General features: G+C 40.5%; 1 protein-coding gene across 1 annotated transcript in view; it reads left to right on the top strand.

Moving 5' to 3' along the window:
* Positions 1-21,933, top strand: part of EDIL3 (EGF like repeats and discoidin domains 3) — a 389,354-nt gene that overhangs the window by 96,693 nt on the left and 270,728 nt on the right. The window contains exon 2 of the mRNA XM_027827522.3: positions 12,147-12,275. Within this exon, the coding sequence (XP_027683323.1) occupies positions 12,147-12,275 (129 nt within the window). The remainder of the gene's footprint in view (positions 1-12,146; positions 12,276-21,933) is intronic.

The following is a 21,933-nucleotide window of genomic DNA, read 5'->3' as shown; positions in this document are numbered from 1 at the left end:
AGGCCTGTCAAGAGTTGCTGACAGAGAAAGCAAGCCACTAGTGGGACACTGTTTCATAACCAGCTTCACAGCTTCATCATCTTTAAACCTTTTTTTGTTTCATGTTGTTCTTTACTTTGTCTATCCAATGCATCCTTGGTCTTCCTCTGTTTCTAGTTCCTTGCACTGTGGTATGTATCGCCTTGTATGGTATCCTTTCTGGGTCCATTTTTGACATATGTCTAAATGATCACAATCACTATTCTTGGATTTTTTATTTTGTGCCGTAGCCATTTTTGTGTCACTTATTATTTTATTTTCTGCCATCTTGAAACTCTTAGTATTCCCCTCCTCTAGTTTATTTCTGCAGCCAATATATTTTGTTAGTCAACTTTCTTCATACTCCAACGCTCTGAGCTATACAGCAGTACTGGGATGATAGTTATCACATATATGTTGATTTTTGTTTTTATCAAAATGTCTTTAGCCTTCCAAACCTTGCAGAGCTTTTTGAATGTAGTAGCAGCTAGTATGATTCTTATTTTTTTTAAGTATCTTCAGTAATCCCATTTTTTTCATAATGGTTCTTCAAGGTACACAAAATTTTCGACTTGTCCTTTGTCTCTGACTTTATATAATTATTCATTGCTCTAGGAACAAAGAATGTAGGCCATACTTATAGAATGAGGTGTCCTGGAAAGTAATGACTGAACAGGATTTAGGGGTCAGAGTGGATAAAAAATTTAATATGAGCTCCCAGTGACATGCTATGGCAAAAAGAGTTAATAGATGTATGGGATGTAGAAACAGAGAACAACTGAATAGGAATAAAGAAGTGATTTTACCTGTGTATCCTGCAATGGTGAAACCAATAGAGGAATACTGAATCCAGTTCTGGGGTCAACATTTTTAAAAGGATATTGAAATATTAGGAGTGTGGGGGGATTGCAAAAAAGAATCACAAAAGTGATTAAAAAATGGGCAGCCCTGCACTCGGAGACATAAAGAACTCATTCTGTTTAGATGATCAAAAAGAAGATTGAGAGGTGACTTATTAATAGTGAACATGAAGAATATACCAGGTAGCAAAGGGCTGTTGAATATAGCAGATAAAAAAAATAACAAGAAACAATGACGGGAAGCAGAAGCCTGACAAATTTAAATTAGAAATTTTGAACATTGAGGGTAATTAACCACTGGAACAAACTATCAAGGGAAGTGATGAATTCACCATCTCCTGGAGTCTTCATATCACAGCTAGATGCCTTTCTTTAAGTTATGCTAAGTTTTACTAAAGTTATTGTGCCCAATACACAGTTACATGGGTGAAATTTAATGACTTGTGATATACAGATCAGACTATCTGATCAGTGGTCTTTTCTGGTCTTAAACTCTATGAACCTATGAAATATTTCTTAATCGTAAGCCAATCCTGATTTCTGTGAATCTAAACATTTGTGGGAACAAAGCTTGATTAACATGAATGTTTGTGAATATTGAATCAAAAGGAAGTACAAACATTGTCAAAGTGAATATATTTGTGAATACTGTTTAGCAGATTTTTTCCCAGCTCTAATGTAAGCATGGGGTAGAAGATTTTATTGGCAGGAATGTAACATAACTGCATTAGGGACATTGAGTAGCAAAAACCACTCCTTCAGTAATGTCTGTCAGTCAAGTTGGGGAAGCTGCATCCTTTCTTTTCTGATGAAACAGTTCCTGGACTGTATCACCTTGTTGAACAAACAAACTCCTTCATTCATTTTTTAAAAAATCATCTATTTCTGCACTTGTAAACATATACATAAATGGTCTGGAATCATTTAAAAGAGAGCTGGTTGGGAATCTTCCAGAGTTTTGTTGATAAATTCTAATTTTTTGGACCCCAAACATTTCACAGAAGTGCTTCAGATTTGACAAATTTTAAGTGTTTCCAAAACAAAAATGTCCAGAATTTCAAGTTTGGGGAAATAGTTAAAAATTTGGTTTCAAACCAAATTTTGAAATGTCAAAATTTCCCATGAACTGGAAATTCCAAATTTCAGCCAGCTCTAATTTAGAACACTTTTCTCTGTTAACCAAATTTGAACCATTTTTTCACTAAAAAGATTTAAAGTGACGGAAATATGTCATCTCTTCCTCTGTAGACCTAATTAGCATAGGCATGAACTCCTTATAACCTATGACATGGAGAAGAGTTTACTTCTTAGCTGGTTTTATTATTTCTTATTGTGTTGTCACATATGAGATATTTTGAAAAGCATCCAGTGCAGCAGGCTGAAGTACGGTGACCTACTGCTATTTCCCATTCAAATGAATAAAGTAGCTGATACTATAGAAAAAGAGGGGGGGAAAGATTAAAAGGTAGGAAAGGATTTAGCATGTTATAAATTAATATGCCAGAGGCAAGACTGTAAAGCTCTTTTCCTAACCCTGATAGGCTAGCCATACTACTGCTGCATTACATTGATAGATGTTGTCATAGTCCAAAACCCAATCTAGAGCTACCTCGTCCTTTGGGTTTGTTATTCCAGTTCTAGAGTTGTCCTTATTCCTGCTTGTGTGGGCTTTGGAAATGAGACAAATGGGTAATGAGAATGGAAAGCCTGAGACTTGAGAGCACAAGAAGTTCACTGCCATGAGTTTTCCTCTTCTCTGTCTTGCAGCTCCACAACTTGCTGTCAAAAAATAAGCATTTTTCATGATTTCTTTCCCTCGGAAGCCTAACTTTCCAACAGCTGCAACCACAATCTTCCTAGGCTCTCATGGACGAGATGATTATATACCAATGTACTCACACCCAATCTGCTGAATTGGGCCCTATTATTTACAGTATAACCTAGGTCCTCTAGTATAATCTCAATATTGCCAAACTCAGGCACTGAAAAATCATGTCAGACCCCCAAAATCATAAGATTTTTTTAAAGATAATAAAGTTTATGTTCATTTGATTAGCCTTCTGATTTCTGAGCCTTTATAGCTCACTCATTGCACATTTTATAGCTTTTCCCCACAACCATGAGGTCTAGAGACTATTTTGTTTTTATACAAAAGCTGAGATTTGTATGTAAACTCTTGATTCCATCACCTGAGGCTTTCAGAAAAAATCTGATGTCCTGATGCTGTTGATAAAATCATAAGAATTGGCAGCCTTGCTATCTATATTCTTATACGGACTCTCATCAGCTTAATATGTGAGCACATACAGATAATAGGGCCACTAAAATATATATATTTTAATCATTTGGATTCTTGTTGTTTTGTTAGCCCTCTAGCTTCACTGCTTGTGATAATCAGTCATTAGGTATAAAAGATGAAAGAGGTGGGTGAAATTTCTAGGCATCAGCAGCTTAAAGTTACCTTGTCTTTCAAATACTGCAAGATCTGTGTTAATTGTTCAGCTCTCTCTTCAGCAACTCTTTTACATTAGGAAAACAAATCAGCCATCTAGCCATTAAGTCTGGACAACTGTTTCCATGTTTGCTAAAAGAATTACAGAGCTCATTTGTTCTGGTGTTTATCAGTTTGCATGTCTACAGAGGTGCGTCTTCAACATGATTTATAGTTCTGATTCAACTGTGGATAAATAGATTTGAATGTTGACAGTTAACAAATGATTCTGTGCCTTCAGAAAACTATTAAAGTACATTGAAAACAGTAGATTTTAATCTCAAACTGCTAGTGTACTTTCACAGTCTTCTTTTGACATCTAATTGTAGCTCTATATTTCAGAAATAGGCCCAACCCTGCATATTTTAGGCAAATTTCCCATTGACTTCAATGGAATTTTTCTGAGAAATGACTGAAAGATCAGGTTCTTTGTTATATAGTGGCAATCGAAAGAACATTGTCAATAGGGGATATTTCTTCCTAACCAGCCAATTGGTACTTAGAGCACATCCTAGAGCATAAGCACTGATCGCCTTAAAAATGATTGACAGTTACATTTACTTGTGTAATTATGCTCTTGGTATTCACATAAATGTCTAATCCTTTTTGGGGTACTACTAAGCATTTTCTTCAGTAACACCTTGTGAGAATGAATTCCACTGGGCAATGAAATACACAGTTTATAAAACCATTTCCCCCCCTTTTTGAATGGCAACTGTCTGTCTTGAAAGACAATGATGTAAGTGCCAAAATGGTTCATTTACTATGTGTCATGCTGCGACATGGTGAGTGACTAAAAAATCCAATTCTCAAGTGACAATCCTTGAAACAGATATTGCAGGCATAAAGTGCAGGGCCAGAGTGCTTTCCTTTTAGCGCTCTTCCCTTTTCTCTCTTTCAACCACCTCTCTTCAGCCTTTTTGAGGCCCTGGTGCAGTGCATCCCTCCAATGTAGCCTGTTGCTAGCTGCATCTTCCCCGCTTGTGATGTCAGTGTTGAAAGTTTTCGTGTCCCTCTTATAAGCATGCTTGAATCTGAGCCTAGGTCAGCCCAGTGGGCTTGGAGCATTTGCATTTCTCTGCACAGGAGACCCTTTGGCATGTGTCCATCATCCGTCTGGTGCAGATGACCAAGACAATGGAGTGCCTTTGTTTTGAGAATAGTGATTAGATTGGTAATTTTGCTTTCTCGAATGTTTCAGTGTCAGGAATGTTATGTTTCCACTGGATATTTAGAATATGGTGAAAACTGCACTTGTGGAAGGTGTCTAGACTTCTCCGATGCCGATTGGTGGTCCAGGTCTTGTCACCAAAGAGTAGTGTTCAAAAAGCCGATCTGGGAGAGCCGTAACTTGGTACTCAATGTCAGTTTTTTGTTATCCCACATGCTGTCGGTAAGGTGTCCAACTGTTGTGACTGCCTTTCCTATGAGAGAATTAGTTTAGTCATCCAGAAATAAGTTATCCAATATAGTTGATCCTAGATAGCAGAGCTTGTGTACAACTTCTAGCTATTAAAACATCTGGTGCTTTCAATTTAACTTTGCTGCCTTTTAAATTTCATTTGGTTTCCTCCTGTTCTCATGCCATAAAAGTGTGTGTGTGTGGGTAAGAGTACCCAAAGGAAGTCTCTTATTCATCTCCTTTTATCACTTCTTTTCACCTATTTTTGGAGTCTTGAGAGTCTGGATTTTTCTTGTCACTCTTTGTGGTCTATCACCACCTAGTTATCCCCAGGAAATGGTACTCCAAGTTGCACTTCTGCCAGTAGCACTGGCTATGTTGATTCTTGCCATTATCACACAATCAGACAAAATACCTTATTTACAAAATTATCATTCTTAAATAAATAGTAAGAACATAATCTCTCCATTCCCTGATCCAGAATAGGAATGCCTGCTGACAGATCAGGTATTGTGTCTGAGGGTCCTGCTGATACAGGATAAACCATGTGGAACTCTTTCAGTAAAATTAATAAGTTCAGTCAAGTACAACCCCAGATTCATAAGTTATGGCTGTACCTGACTGATATTTTACAACTTAGTAATTATGGATTGTTTTACAAAATAATACAATACATAAGGAAAACTACTGGATGATTCTTTTTTGTTTGCACAGGGTATCCAGTATAGCTATCCTTTGTGTCACAAGATTGTTTTCATAAAGTCATGGTGAGTTTGTATTCTTGCCAGGAATTGATGGACTAACTGTTACCATCATGATGTGTTGCATTATTTATATACAGCAATTGAATTCCGTCTTTCAGGTTGTCCTTTGTTGTCAACCAAGGAACTGCACTATTCTGTAAAGGATTCTACAATGATCTGTGGGATTTTATAAAATTACAAAGGCATGTTGTATAAATGTAAAGTTTTTCAAGGTCTTGCACTGTAGATTTGTTCAGAATCGAATGTTTCCAGGGTGAAAAAAGAAGCAGGAATGATGTTCTCAACTAGAAAGCATTTCATCAAGTTAAATACAAAGTGTCAGTTTATAGCTGGCTCTTTGCAGGTGTCCCAAGGAAAGAGAAGGTGCAAGCAGACCCTTTACTGTCCCAACGCAGCTATATAAGAAACTCATGTTCTATACCTCGCTGTGTTCAGGTGCACAGGGGGTAGAGGCTGGCTAGCATAGCTGTCATGCCTCTCCCTTCCTCCTTGATGTTGGTAGAGAATCACTGGGGTGGACCACAGGACACATCTCCTTAATGGGGGCCCTTTCCTGAACGTGCTTTTCCCTGTGTTCCTAGAGGCCTCGTGTCTTATAAAGTTTTCATTATTTGAATGGTAGAGACAGTATCCCCAATTTTTTCAATTTTATCATGAGTCTTGTGATATTTGGTGTTTTTATGAAAGTCCCAATTCCTGGAGTCATATGAAGTGAGAATTTCACTTTCATTTAAAAAAAATGAAAAATTACATTTCTAGCTTTAGTTGTTGCAGAGAAAAGAATGAAAAATGTTACCCAAGTGTACCCTAAATGTTCAAAATCATAAAAGCAAATTAAAAAAACAAATATTTATTTTTAAAATAATGATATTTAAGCCAATCTCATGATTTTGGATATATGACTGATTTTTGAACACTTAGGGTTGGTGTTATTGTAGAAGTGCCCCCTTTTACCCCATTGATTCAGAGACATGCAGGGCCATAATTTTCCCCCTAGTATCAAGGCAAGTTCTCTGCAGAGATTTCTATCTTCAGCCCTCCCCTTCATGTGTGCATAATGGACATGTAGAAGAGCATAACTTTTAAAACCCGAGGGGGAAGTCTGGAAGGCCAGGCTGTGCCATTTGAGGAGTTCTGGAGCAGACAAGGATTTTAAGGAATGACAGATGAAGATACTGAGAGAGAGGAAGTGGTCCTATCATAATAATTAGTATTTGGGGAAAACCTAGGCTATTGTTTCTTTAAGGGCCTGGGACCAGGAGACTTGTAGCATACAGTGGACAAGACTGAACCTCTCCTAGCCAACCAGGAAAAGTTCTGGGGAAAAGGTCATCATATAATCTGTCTCTTCTCTTGTAATGGGGATGGCACTAACAGAAAAAGGACTGTTTGCCTGCTGACCTCTCCTAGAACTAGGGGAATGGAATGAAATGAGTTGTCCTAGCTCTTGTGTTATGAGGACTGTGCCGGAATTGTATTTTATCACTTTAAGAGTGGGTGTGGGGTTTCTGGTTCTGCTTACAGGCAAAGAAGCTCTATAGTGAAGCATCTGGAAGCTGCAGTGAGCCTGGAAATAGCAAGGTGGGGTGAGTTATGCCTTGCTGCATTAAGGATCAGGCTGTTTTCTCTCTCTCTGGTTACCTCTAAGAAATGAAGTAGTGTTACCTGTGTTGGAAGATTTAAATGTATTTGTTTTTATTCAACTTCTCTGTGTATAAACTGTGAACAGAACAACCTCCAGTGGTGGAGGGATATTGGAAGACTACACCCCATTAGACATATCTATGACAAAAGAAAATTTTGTTATGAAGGTGATGTTTTGAGTTCTGTTTGAAAACCTTTGCTGCCAGTCTGGCTGGAACCAGGTGAGGAAACTACAAAAGAGCTAGCCAAGTGAAGCTGGCTACAGGACAAATATATTTAGTATGATTACATATCTTGCTCCACTTCTTGCTCTTGGAAAGAAATGACAGAAAATTTGCAAGCAGTACTTTGCCTTCTTCAAGAAAGCTCAGTCTCAAAAAAGAAGCAAAGAGCAAGGTTGTTTAATGAACTCTGGCAATTTTGTACCTGTGTGTGTTTCTTCTTTCAAGCAACTGTTCTGCCATTAACTTTTTCTCAGATCTTTGCATGGAATCCTAAAATCTTGGTATGGTAAGTTCCTAAAGTCTTTGTGATTATGTCTGAGTTAGAACAGAATAAGAACATCCAGAGTTGACTTCTTGTGATTATTACAATACCAGCGCTATAGCATGTACATTACCTCTATTGTGGCACTTCTGTATTTAACATACATTTCACTGAAAGATGATGATTGAATCAGAATATGTCAGAGGGCATGAAGGGGTTAAAAGGCACCTGCGATCACTTCTTTGGAAATGAGCATAGCACACTTTTATTTTTAATAGGCATTTCTGGTTGCAAGTTACAACAAGCATACAAGATTAAATGTCATTTGTATTTTGTAAACAGCAAACCAATTTTTTATGCTGTGTTTATTAAAAATAATGTATTGGAAGTCATTGTGGGTGTACAAATAGATAGGCAGTGGCACATCTTCAGCTAAATGCACTGTACTAGGAGAATTTGCTTTATGATTATAGTTCTTTCTCTCTCCTCATCCTGACTGCAGAATTACATCCTAAAACTGTAGGGCTGTATTAAAGGTTATATAATATGCAAACCAGACGGTACTTATATGGTAACAAATCCCATCATCAGTTATGTCAGAACAAACTGAAAACCCATGTAAACCTTTCTTATTGAGAACAGAGCCTCTTAAATCAAAGTCTATGTATAAAAAATTAATTTCAATATTTCAACATAAATGACCTCTGAAGTGGCACATATGTAAATTGAGGCATATTGTTGATTCAAAAGTGACATTTATTTTATTCTGCACAATTTTACAGGCAGTAAGTCATATGGGGGCTAACATTTTAAGTGAGATTCACTAATTTGAGTATGCAAATTTGCATGAACTTTATTTCTAGTCTTAAGTAGAGTTATTGCTCAGGTGTGTCTGAGTTTGCTCATTTCCCTGACTACATTGTGTAGAGTGTCATGCCAAATTCCAATTTTAATCATTGCAGTTCAAAGTTGCTATAATACATTTTCCCTCTTTTGTCCTCTGCTGTTTTGTATGAGTTAGTCAGTATAGCAAGACTTTTGATGGAATTCTCTGTTTTGGTTTGTGTCATTAGTTTTTGCATTGCTGCAGCCACCCCACAGATTCTTACTAATAACTGAGACTGGGTTTATAGCCCACCACTTACAAATTTACAGCACCAATAAAACATGACAGATTTATCCAAGTTAGCCTGGTAGAGCCTAAACAAAATGTCATTAAAACAATAATGAATAACAGAACCAAAGGTACATGACTGAGTTATTTTTTCCCTGGTGAAATTACAAAGAGCCAAGTTTTATCTACAAAGATGCATTAGAACCAGACGTCTAGCAACCAGGGCCCAAAGGAGGAATGTTGGCTGATTCTCCAAAATTCTTTGTGATCTCCCAGGTAGTGCTCGTTGGCACTCCAGCTCCACTACTCTTGAAGAGTCATAGTCATGGAGTTTAAGGCCAGAAGGGACCACCAGATCTTCCGATCTGACCTCCTGCACATCATAGGCCACTAAATCCCACCAATTACCCCAGCACTGAGTCAAATAACCTAGATTAAACTAAAAAATCACAGCCCTCAGGAGAGCAAACTCTTGTGCACCACAGGCGGAAAACAGGAAGGACTTGGGTACCAATGCCCAAGGCAACTGCAATGGCAGAGAACTGATTTGGTGAGATATACCCAGATGATCCTGCAAGGAACCATTAAGAGTGTTCAGCACACTCCTCTGAGTGTACTGCCCCTGTTCCACTGGACATTTGCAGTTCACAGATTCACTGCACCCAAAGGAACAGTCCACCTAGCTTACCAGTTACTCTTTAGATCACAGCTCTGCTTAACCCACAGGGCTTAGTTATATTTATAGTGAAAACTAGCAAAAGTTTATCTGACAAAGCATAGAGATTTTAATGAAAGCAAGTAGAAGGATTGGAAACAAAATGGTTACATATAAAATAAAAACACAACACATGTTCTAGAACCTAGACTTACTTAACTAGTCACAATCATGTCTTATAGAGCAGAAGCTCAACCAAAATCCTTCCTGTGAATTACAGCTAGGCTTGGCTGTGGTCTTCCGTATATGAAACAAGTCATGCTGTCCTCTTGCCTCCTCAGTGGAAAGATGAAGGGAGGGGTAGCTCTGTCCACCAGATATATTCCAACAATCCATATTCTTTACTCATAAAGAGAATCCCCTCCTGCTGTCTTATTTCTTCCTGTAAATTTCCTCTCTAAGTTTTAACAATCTTCTGATTAGTATTTTGGCTCAGTATGCAAATAGATATATATTGTGATGCAGACAATACACAACACCCATCTAAAGAGATAAATTTCTATTACCCCCTTCCCGGAAGGAACTAGTCTGAAACAGGTCAGTGGTTTACCTACCTTAACTTCCAGGCTTTGAGAACATAATTTCATGTATAGCTATATAACTCTTTAAATATTATTTGTACATACATCTTGAAATGATTATGATAACCATACAGTAGAGACATCACATGCCATCTTTTGGATAATTATATACAGTCTGTTCATAGTGTAAGAGGTCAAGTAATGGCTAAAAATGGAAAATCTAGGCATGCGTCCTGCTCCCATTGAAGTCAATGTCAAAGCTCCCTTTGACTTAATGGAAACAGAATTTGGCCCTAAGTGCTTGTTCCCTTTAATCCCATGAAGACTTTTTGGTTTATTGGCTTGTGTTGTTAAACATTAGAACACCAGGAAATATATTACCTAAATCCAAAGGCCCCTTTTAATGTTACTGAGAACTTCCATGCTGTTTGTTCCATCAGTGTTTCTCCTCCAAATTAATTAACAGCATTGTAGGGAATTCCTTTATTCCACTGCATGGAACTAACTCCCTCAGATGCTAAGAACAAAGCAGTCTGATGCAAAGTGTGGTCAGAAGAGAAAAGCAGCGACTCTTCAGCCAGGAGACCCAGTTGAGGGTATGTCTTCACTGCAAAGTTAACTCAAGTGATCAGTATCTGGGTTAGCCTAGCCTGGACATAAATCCATACCCGAGTTACTATATCCTCACCAGTGCTGTGCCCATCCATGTGTTTCTGCCATAGGTTGTATCCATAGGGTGCCTCCTTGGGATGATGGGGGGCACCTCTCTCATTTCAGATATCCCTCCCTGTATGTAGATGTCACTGGAGCACCAGTGTGGGGTGTGGCCTTCCACCTGTAAGTCTTAGGGCAGTGGATCTCCCTTCTGGCCATAACAGCAGTCCAAAACAAAAAAGGCAACAAAATAATCCTGCAGCTCACAAAACAATCCAGGTTCACCCCACAATTCCCTGGAAGGCAAAAACTAAATAGTCTCTGTGATGGGGAGCTAGGTTCCTAATCCTCCATGTGTCCAGGGGGACCAGGTTAAGCACGCTGGGCACTAGAAAAAGACAAAATAAAGACAGTCCTTTTACCTCTTCAGAGAATCCAAGCAGTATAGGCCCTTCCTCAGCTTTCCTGGTGAGCATGCCCTAGCTCTTTGGGGCTAAGGCACTCTAGCTCCGCTTCCCTCTGAGTGCCACTGTGCACTGGGTTTAGATCCTTCCTCTTAAGGAGTCGCCCCTCTCAAGGTTTGAGAGGCCTCCCAGGTGCACCGGATTGGGGCTCATTGTGCCCAGATGAGCATTTTAACCCCTCCCTGACCAGAGTGGAAACCCATCCCACCACAGTGTCACTAGGCATATCCCATGGCTCTTTGTAATGTGATCAAATGAACCACATTACAACTCTTTCCCAGTGAATTTTGGGACAACTTGTTTGCCCTTTGGGGAATAAAGGGGGAATTGTGGGAAGGCACTGGAGGACTATTAGAACTTGCGTAGTTTACATTCTCGCTGCAAAGTGGGCAGGTTGCCAGCTCGTGGGAAAGCCTTGACCTGGTTTTAGCCTATATACCCAGATAAGCCAGCTAGCCAGGATTGAAAGCACCACTAAACTTCATGGGAGAGTTGTGTATGTGGAGTGGAGCCAGGTAAATGCAACACCCAAAAAGAGCTTGAGTTAATTCTGCAGAGATGATGTACACTCAGTGGCTTCAAAGGGAAAGTGGGAAGGGGCAGGGTCTTTTCAACCACACAATTAACTTGCACTTCTGTTGATTATTCTCAGATTTTTGTTTTCAGTGATTCAAGGTTTGTGTTGCAACTGCAAGGTAATGTCTGACAGTATCAAGACAGTTTCCTATGATATGTTTTTTTTTTTAAATGGAAACCTATTTGTCTTTATTGTTGGTAAAAGCTTCTATGTACAAAATCAAAATCTTGGGACAAATGTGAGTCTCTTTAAATAAATGTAAAATTGAGCCTATGGTAGATTTGTAGGTCTGAAGGTGTTTAGTTTTCAAGGGAATCTGGAGCCAGTATGCTGGTCTATTCTTGGTTGTCAATAATCTAACTGTACTAAAGTTATCACGTAAGGAGTTTTGGGGGGCCTGTATGAAAGACTGAGAATCTTTTTCTTTAATTCACAGGAGATGTGTGTGATTCCAACCCCTGTGAAAATGGTGGCATCTGTTTATCTGGGTTGGCTGATGACTTCTTTTCATGTGAATGTCCCAGTGGCTTCACAGACCCCAACTGTTCTAGTGTTGTGGAGGTTGGTAAGTGCAAACGTAGAAGATGGCAATAACTGTCTAAGTATTCCATTAGTCCATGATTATCCAAATAGTGGTGTGTCCTTTGCATTTTGTGTCATTGCCTTGTTCGTTATTGGTTCTTTATCCTTGTGTCTAATGTTTGTGGCATCTGAATTCATATTTTCTTTGATTGTTTCTTTGTTCCCTAATTATCTCTAAATTATATCTGAAAAGAAAAACTATGCAGCAAAGTTCAGTGTTTTATTTTATTTATTTTGTCAGTTTGCCAGAAATTTTACCTATCTTGTAAAGGTCACAGCAATCCAATTCGTTCAAATACCCTGCTGCTAATTTCAGTGATTTTATTTATTTTAATGAGGGCTGCAAAGCTCAATTGCTTGATAAGCCAATGTGGCCTGATTCTGAACTCACGCTTTTGTAAATAGGGAGTGACTACAACTGAGTAACATGGATCTAAAATCAGCATCTGAGAAAACAGAATAAGGCCTATTTTGCATCTGTTTGCATTTCACAGTAACAGACCAGTTGGTTTGGATATAATAGTTAACCATTATACAAGAACAAATTAGAAGTGTGTAGTGGTGTGACAATTTGCAACGAATGGATGCATCTGAGTGACTGAAAATACAACTGGTGGGTCTAATGAACCAGCCTTCAGTGTCTCATCGGAAGATTGTTTTGGTGAAGGGGGACTCAGGTAGATGATAGAGTTGAGTAGAGACACATAGCTACAAATTCCATTATCTCATACTGAATTGGAAAAGTTTTGAACCTGGGCTGGTGGAGATTGAGTTTATAACTTACTCTGAAACACAAATAGACAGGAACTGACGATCCTATATAATAGTCAGATGCAATCAGTTAGTTAGGGTACCTGTCTTCTGCCTTTAACAGTGATACATGACATGCAAATAGATGAATGAAGAGAATTAAAGAACAGAAAAGAAGGAATGGAACAGATATCTATGAAACAGAGAGCTCAGTACACAAATGTATGTGTAAGTGCAATCAGTGTTGGATTCGAGAGGTAGGAGATTCGAGGGAAGGATAGAAGAGGTGATTATCAGCAGCATTGATTTATAGTGGAGATGAGGATGCTCTTTTCTCCCCTCATATTAGAGGACCAGAAGTCCTGCTGCTGTTTTTTTTTAAGCTGTGACTCTATGGTGGTCCCAGTTCTCTTGATGTTTGGTCTTTCACATGGTTTGCTTTCCTACTGATGACTGATTTGTGTTTGATTATAGCGTAGCATTATGAGGGTGTTACACATCACACCTGTATCACATAACACTGTAACATGCTACATTCAAACACAGCGGCTGGGCCCGCACCTCACTGCCAGCCAAATCCCAGCCTCCTATTTCTCTTGGACCCACTCTTCATTAGTAGTGAGGACCTGCGTATGGTTCTGTGGCTTTATGTTCTGTTTGGCCCTGGGCCCCTTGGCAGACAGGACTTGGGCTGCAGATCACTGGATCTGTGTTTAAGATGCCACTTCTTGGTGGAACGTCCCAGGAAATTTCTCTGCTGCCTGGTTTGATCCTGAATGTCTTATGTATTTATTAGATATATTAGGTAACTGTTGAAGTCAGTTTAATATTATTTAGTTTCTAGTTATTCTCCAGGAGTAATGTTCTTGAGTCTTTTCATACCTCCTTTACTATATTTCCTTAACAAGCTTATGAGACTAATTATCCTACTGCTGAATATTAATGTTTTAATATCATCCAATTTTAGGGTTGTTCATCAGCCTATTGAAATTGCAGATTTTATGGCACTAAAGAAAAAACCTGTAACCTATTTTGTTCCATTTTGCTTGTTGATGCAGTGACGGTTATTACTGCCTTGAAAAGATATAGAAGTCCTCTCTCCACACAGCATCTCCTTCCAGACACTAATACTGCTGTACCCAGAGTGGGCCCCTGGCCATGCTTTCCTGTGTTATGTGCTTTCCTGTGGCTATGAAATGTCATCAGATATGATCATTGGCTGTCCCCTAGCACTTGAGTACAAGTAACAGCCTTTTTCTGGCTCGGTGCACAGGTGAACAAGTGGTAGAAAGAGGCTCCCTAAGTATTTACCTTCCCCTTTCCTCACTAGTAAATCTGTGCTGGCCTGGGCAGAATTTAGCTTTTAAGCAATAGCTTATGCAACCCTAGAATAGCCTTGGCATAGGTTTTTTGCAGTAAGTTTATGGACTTATTGTGTAAGAAATTGCGTTGTACAGAACTGGGAAGAAGCCAATTGTGAGTGAATCTGAGATGAAAGCATATTGTAATAATGTGCAGTATAACTTACAATTATTTTTTTATTGAGAACTTTAAACAATTCTATAAGGTCCACATTAGTAGGTAAAATAAAGTACAAACAAGTAAAGCATTTGGAAAGATGGAATAATCATGTTGCATATGCAGAAATAATGCTAAGTTTTTAATTTGAAATCCAGAGATAGTGATTGGTAGAAAACCCTTTTTTAATTCAAGTAGTTATAAACATTTATACACTAGCTAGACTACAATACATTAGTGCAGCTGACATTTAATACTTTTTTTGTCCTGTACAATTACACTGCATGCGTGAAGGCAGTAAGGCAAATCGTTATTTTTGTTGTTCATATGTTATAATGATGTTGGCTGAGTTGTGCTGGGATTCCCCGCTTTTCCACTCTGCTTATCCAGAACACTTTGTCCAGTTCTAGGAGAACACTTCATCCAGTTCTCTGGGATCCGAAAAAACCCTCAGACTCCAGCGAGTCACTTCAGTTATTTTATTAGGCATCTAACAGCTCTTTGTTCTCTCTAGCCAGGCCCAGACACAGGGAGTTTAGGTACAGGGTGATACCACAATTCTAATTCATGTCACACACTACACAGTTTATATACATCTTTCCTGGCTACTAACATCTATACTTCTTGTATGTAAAGACCAATTGCTTTGCAGATTGCATATGGTAAGCTTATCAGTTCAGGTTGTTTCCGCCGACTTTGTGTACTATAAACATACCCACTATAGTTAGATTCTTCGACAACATGTGATGTTTATCTCTACACCATCCCTTGTTGCCAACTTAACACTTTGAGAGTGTTGTATATGTGTTCCATTCTCAATAGTACCCATACCGTTAACATACACGAATTCTCTAGGACTCCCTGTCCATCTGGGAATAACAGTCATGATTGGAACAATCCTATTATTATTTTCATATGGTGCCCAGGACCTTCTAGTCTTGCAAATTGCAATTTTTTCTTCCCCAATATTATAAATTCCCTTTTCCAAATCCGTGTTCTGTTTAAAAATCTAAACCCTTTCCCCTGCTTTATCTCTTCTATCCCCTAAAATAAATGCTTTACAAATTTAGTTCCAAATGTGCTGCAAGTAACCATGTCTTGCTTCTTTCTTTACCTACTTTAGTAGGCTGTAAACTGACTCTCATTGACCCAACTCTGTCCTCTATTTCCCAACTCCAATAAATACACCAAGGGGCCAAGTTGATCCAGCAGAAAGTATGGGCTGTGCTACTTTGCCTTCAGGAATAGGTGGTATGTGGCCTGATCCTGTATGATGACTTTGGAGCCTATGTGATGTTTGGTCTGGTCCCCTTTGGTATCAAACCACACCTAGGTCTTCTGCACACTTTTTTGCAATGGCAAAATCTGCTTCTGCAAGTCCTATACTCAGGACTCTGACAAAACTACTGTAGCCATATGGCCTCGTACAGGGTTAATCATATTCTCCCACAGTATCATTGGTCTTTCCATTAAGCCTCATAAAGGGAAAATCCCATAGATCTTCATTCTCCAGCTCTGATGCATACTAAGCCCAATTACTACCTGTGATATTTACTCCTTTCATGAGTTCAGTTTTAATGGTTAAATTCATTCTTTTCACTTGCCCCGCTGCTTTGGAATGATAAGCAATGTGGAATTTCTGATCAATGCCTATCAGTGTGCTGGTGTCCCTAGCCTCTGTTTGCCAGAAGCTGGGCATGGGTGACAGGGGATGGATCACTTGATGATTACATGTTCTGTTCATTCCCTCTGGGGCACCTGGCATTGGCCACTGTTGGAAGATAGGATACTGGGCTAAGTGGACCTTTGGCCTGACCCAGTATGGCCATTCTTGTGTCCATACTTTAACCACTGATCCAACAAATCCTCTACCATTATCGGAATCAGTTGCCTTAGGAACCCCTCACCAACTGAACAAATTATACACCAGGTGTTTAGCTGTTGTCAATTGACTCATATTTTTTAGTTGGAAATGCCTCCACCCAATGTGAGAATGAGTCACTACAACTAGTACATATTTGTCCCCTTGGTGGGTTAGGGGTCGTTCCCCAATGTCATCTGTTTGGATCCTTTTGTTTCTAGGGTTCCCTGGGAGCCTGTTCCATGAATGCCCCTCTGCATTTTCTATTTGCTGGATCATATCTAGAACAAAGAAGATAGGAATTAAGATGCGCATTCAAATCCTATTCCTGGGCCACCATCCTGTTTTTGCCAGTGTTTTCTGGGTAGCTTCGTATTTAGGGTGACCACCCATAGTTGATCCATGTACTCATGCTAAGAAATCCTTCCTCAAATCCCTTTGTACTACCCATACTAAACCATCTTCTGACTTTACACACAAGAGTCCCTTCTTTATTACTAACTCCTGGCCATCCACCTTTATTCCCAGGCTTTGAACTTGCTTTCATAGTGGACCTAACTCTAAGGATGCTCTGCAATTGCTCTGGCTTAGTTTGTAATGATTGCTGCTGGCTCCAGGTGATAGCTGCCAGTGGAATGGCTTCTAACCAAGTTTCCAACAGACAGGGCGATCTGGTTACCACTGTGTCTTTGGCTGCTAAACCTGCTGCCTGATTTCCTTTTATGAATAGCCCTTTCTTTCTGTGTGCTCAGATTTTTACCATATCTGCTCTTTTTCAAAATGTTTAGTCATATTATCCAGCATTTGCAATGTAGCAGTGAACTTGATTTCTCCTTCATCCATAGCACAATACTTGTTCTGAGCCCACCAGGCCAGAATCAACACAGCTCCCCTGAACACCCAATCCAACTTCAAGACTATGGTAAGCTTAGAGCAGGACCCTTTTTCTTCCATCAGTACTCTAATAACAGCTGCTCGTTCTGCATACTGAGCTGGCTTATTCCCACGATTATACAGCAAAGTATTTACAATTACTTCATCTCTCAGCTTTGCTGCTATCCAGCCTCCTTTCCTTTATCCCTTTACATAATGGCTACTGCCATCAGTCTACCAAATCTCCTCCTCTCTAACCTTGTTAACATTTAGTTCTTTAAAGATTAGTTGCCAAGTGCTAGCTGAGCTAACTTCACATTCATGGGGCATTCCTTCTATGCGGATCCCTGCCACCAATTCCTTTCGTTCTTTTAGCCGTATTGCCTCGAGTGAAAATAATAATAATGATGATGATGATGATAATAATAATGTGGATTTCTCCCCATCCTCCTTCCCTTTTCTTTTTAACAAGCTCTATGCATCTCAGTTGTCATAAAAGTTTTGAGGAGAGAGAAAGTTGCGTGTTATTCTAGGACAGTGGTTCCCAACCTTTAACAGCCCGCAAACCCCTTTCACTAAATTGTGAAATCTCGTGAATCCCTCCCCCCCCCCAAAAAATGAATATTTTCAGGGATTTAAGTTTAAATTTCCTCCGCACTCCATGGGGCTCCTGCTGCTGGACCCCGTTGACCGCTCTGGTCAACTGAGCTCCACTGAGCTCGGGCTGCAGGTCCTGCTGACTGCCAGGGCTTGGGCTGCCAGCCCCAAGTGCCCAGCCCCGCTCTCCCTGGAGCTCAGCCAGCCAGCCCTGTACAGAGCGCTGGGATTCAGCGGGCTGGCTCCCCCGCCGATGGGGGCAGGGCTCGGGCTGCCAGCCCCAACTGCCCTGCCCCATTCTCCCTGGGGCTCAGGCTGTCTGCCCTGCAACCAGGTCCCACCTGCTGCCCCCGATGCCCAGGGTCCTCTCGCCACCATTAGTGAAATTTTTCTGGCAACTCCCCTGTAATGTTCTGTAAACTCCCAGGGGTTCGCAAACCCCAGTTTGGGAACCACTGCTCTAGGAATAAGTGGGGAAAAAGGAACAACACTGTAACTGAGCAGGTGAAGGTGTGACTTGGAAAAGGTGTGACTTAAATTATTCAATTTTGATTTTAGAATCTTAGATTTGATAGCTATCTGTATGGGATGAGGTGCATGCTTAGCTAACATAAGCAAAGAATAAAAGTTATAAAGTGATAGGGAGAGGGATGGTGGAAGAGCAACAGGTATATTAGAGTATAGCTGGGAACAATCTCCAAAGCCTCATTGTAATAGTCTGTAGAGCTCTTGATGAGGATATATTTACCTGTGCATCAACTCTCAACAGTGCAGAGCTAGGATCTATCTTGTTACTGAAAAATATTTTAAAATCCCCTACACCCATATTAAAGCAGTGGGAGAAGTTGTTAATGGCATGACAAAGATAATGTAAGTTTAGGGGCAGAGGGCAGAAAATCATCTGGGGTTAGGGGAGGAAGGATGGAGGTGTTGGAGTTTTTGAAATGCAATTCTGTTCTGATAAGTGATTTCATTTAAAAAAAAAAAAGAAGAAGTCAACCTGGGATTCCATGCTTACCATATTTCAGAGATTCCCATGTCAATTTAAGTCATTTCCACACACAAAAAAATCCGTATATTTTTGCCACCTGTCAGCTCTGAAAACTGAACCTAGGACCTATGAGTCAGTCTGGGTTCTTTCCTTCTCATGAATCATCAGCAAGTTAAATTAAACCCTCCGTGACACCAGTGCAATCCCATTGCCTTTGGTGGCTTTTCACATAGAATCCAGTGCTTGCTTTCATGCTCTCTTTTTCTTTAGCAGTTGCATTGATGACTGCACTCACAGGAGTAAAGAACAGTGACATAAGTCAGAAAATGTCTGTCAAAATAAAATTTTGATAAAGAAAAAATTTACATTTATTGTTCTGTTTTCTGACTAATACTATTAGAAATTTGTCAAAGAAATAAGCAGAAATGACTGAATAAACACAATAATACATTTGAAGATCCACAAGTTTTTTGTTTTTTTGTTTTTTTTACATTTTTACACATTTCAGAGCAGAAACAAATTTTAAACTGCCCCCACTACTCTATGCCATTGAGCTAATAGGGTTTCCCTTCCACAGTGGCAATAAAATCATTGAGACAAATTGTTCTGTGGGACTTCAGTGTCCACATGAAAAATTCCTTTGGGCTACCATATGATCCCATAGCCAGACATTGTGAGCATGTCTATTCTTTGAGGTGCAGATGTAATTCCCAGCTTGAGGGGATACGATCTCACTAACTCTTGTCAAGTAGCATGTTAAAAATGGAAAGTAGCCATGGAAGCATAAGCAGCAGGAAGGGCTATCTGTCACAAGTGGTTGCTTACTAGTGATATTAGGTACGTACTCAGGGCAGCTAGTCCCTCCCATCACTTGTGCTGCCATAGCTATCATTTATTTTTAGCATGCTAGCTCCATGAGGGCTAATGTGAGTGTATCTCCTTGAGCTGGGAATCACAGCCCCAGGTCAAAGTGTAGACATACCCTCTGTTAGGTCCTTCTGATGTAGCAGACCACACTGTGGTTCTTGATGTTTGAGGGGGTAGAACTGGCGGGGAAAGGGATGAGGTGTATGTTACACCTTGCATGAAAATAGTTTCAATGGAGTTTCACTGGTGTAAATTTGGGGGAACACAGTGGTGTACTGGGCCCATTATCTGGATGCAGAATCTGCCTTCGTGATAGCAGAATCAGTTCTTGAAGGGACAAGCACAGAATCTTCTCTGCTTCAGTTTCAGCTTGTGACACCTTGTTGATCTGGCCGATGTATGGGCTGTGACTTGTGAGTTAGATCCCCATCCTTCCTGGATGGTACAAAAAGATGTCATCTTTGCTCAAGAAACCATCTCTTGATGCTGACAAACCCTCCAATTATTCTCAGATCTCCAATTACCATTTTGGGGTAAAATCATTGAGAAGGTATTTGCAAAACTGCTCCAGCAGTGTGTCAACCGATGAAGATGTACGTGTCTATCCAGATTCTTTGGGATGTATCAGCTGCCTTCAATACCACTGATCATGAGGTGAATGAAGTTGCTCTTGAATGAAGTGTCTCTGTTTTTCATTGAGAGATTCCTCAACAGGGACCACTGCAAATCCCCATGGGAGGCGATCTCATGTGGAGTAGTGTCACATGATTATACTTTATCACTGTGATTCAGTGTGTGTGTGTGTGTGTGTGTGTGTGCGCCTATTAGTAGTCCTGGGGTATGTCTGTGTAGTGGTCCCTCACACTCGAGTGGTGAGGAAAGCCACTTCCCCTCACTGCTGGCAGGCCACACGTAACAGTCTTATAGGGGAAAGCTCCGGCCCCATGGGCAGGGTGAAGCACAACAGTCTTTGGTCCACAGCCTCCTGGCTGGGGCAGACAGTAATTAACAGTCTATAATTAGAATTCTAGAAGGGAACTCTGGCCATCTGGGCAGGGCTGGGCCACAAACAGTCTTTAACCCACTAGCCACCTGGCTGGGCAAATAGCCATAAATAGTCTATCGAGGAGCTCTGGCCCTCAGGCAGGGCAGGGCACCAAACAGTTTAGGATTCTGGTCTGTAGTCAGGGCAGAAAAATAAAGTTTCTAGAGGCGCAGGCCCTCAGACAGGGAAGAGCATCCAATGGTCAGGCATCCTGGTGTGCAGACTAATAAATCCACAGACTCGGTTCATAGCGAAGGAACTTGGTCAGGTTTATTGTCAACGAAGCACGGTCCTAATGCCCTGGCTCAATCGTTACAGATACACCAACACATGTATGCCAGTTGCAATGGACTAGCTTAGTTAGTGGCAAGACCTTCCACTATCCCCTAGGCTAGACAAAGATACTCCCTCTGAGATACATCTTTATACACCAATACAAACAAGTTATGTATCACCCTTGACGTATCAGGGTGCCATTCTCTGACATATTAGGGCACCACCCATTGCCTGCTACCTGTAAGTTCGATCAGAACATCTGTATTTATCATGCTGTGTTCCTGACCTTATCCTTAAGGATGGGCCAGTGTGTTCCTGTTATCTTTGAGGAATATGTTTATCTGGGTGTTCTGGTACCACCTTTCCGGAATGTGTTTGCATATATATTCTTATACCTAGCACTACTTAGGAATGTGTGTTTCTGCAATATCAGCCTTGTTCTTGCCAGATTCTGTGAGCTGGGTCTTCCTCTTGCTCACAACTTAACTTTGCTTTATACTAGCAAGTTTTGACCAAGAATTTAGCCCAGGCCTCTAATACAAGGCCTTATGTTTTAGGCCTTCTTCTTACTACACCTGGCTCTGGTGGATGGCCAAAAAACACAGGTCTCTTGACCTCGAGTGGGGAGTCTGCCATCCCAGGGTTGGGGTCTCAGGGAGTAGGGGGACCCGGGCCCACCTGACCACTGGTTCCCAGCCCAGGGCCTGAACGGTGGTGGAGTGTTCTGCCACTGGGTCAGCGGGGAATCCAGCCACAACATGCTGACTCACCCTGAGGCAGCAAAACCAGTCTGGTCCCCTGGGGCTACTTCTTACCACAGTCTGGGTGTAGGGCCCCATGGTCCAAGAATCCTGTGTCTCCTC

Source organism: Chelonia mydas, chromosome 5 (assembly GCF_015237465.2).
Source record: "Chelonia mydas isolate rCheMyd1 chromosome 5, rCheMyd1.pri.v2, whole genome shotgun sequence".
NCBI classification, from domain to species: Eukaryota; Metazoa; Chordata; order Testudines; family Cheloniidae; genus Chelonia; species Chelonia mydas.
This window is presented reverse-complemented; position numbering and strand designations above follow the sequence as displayed.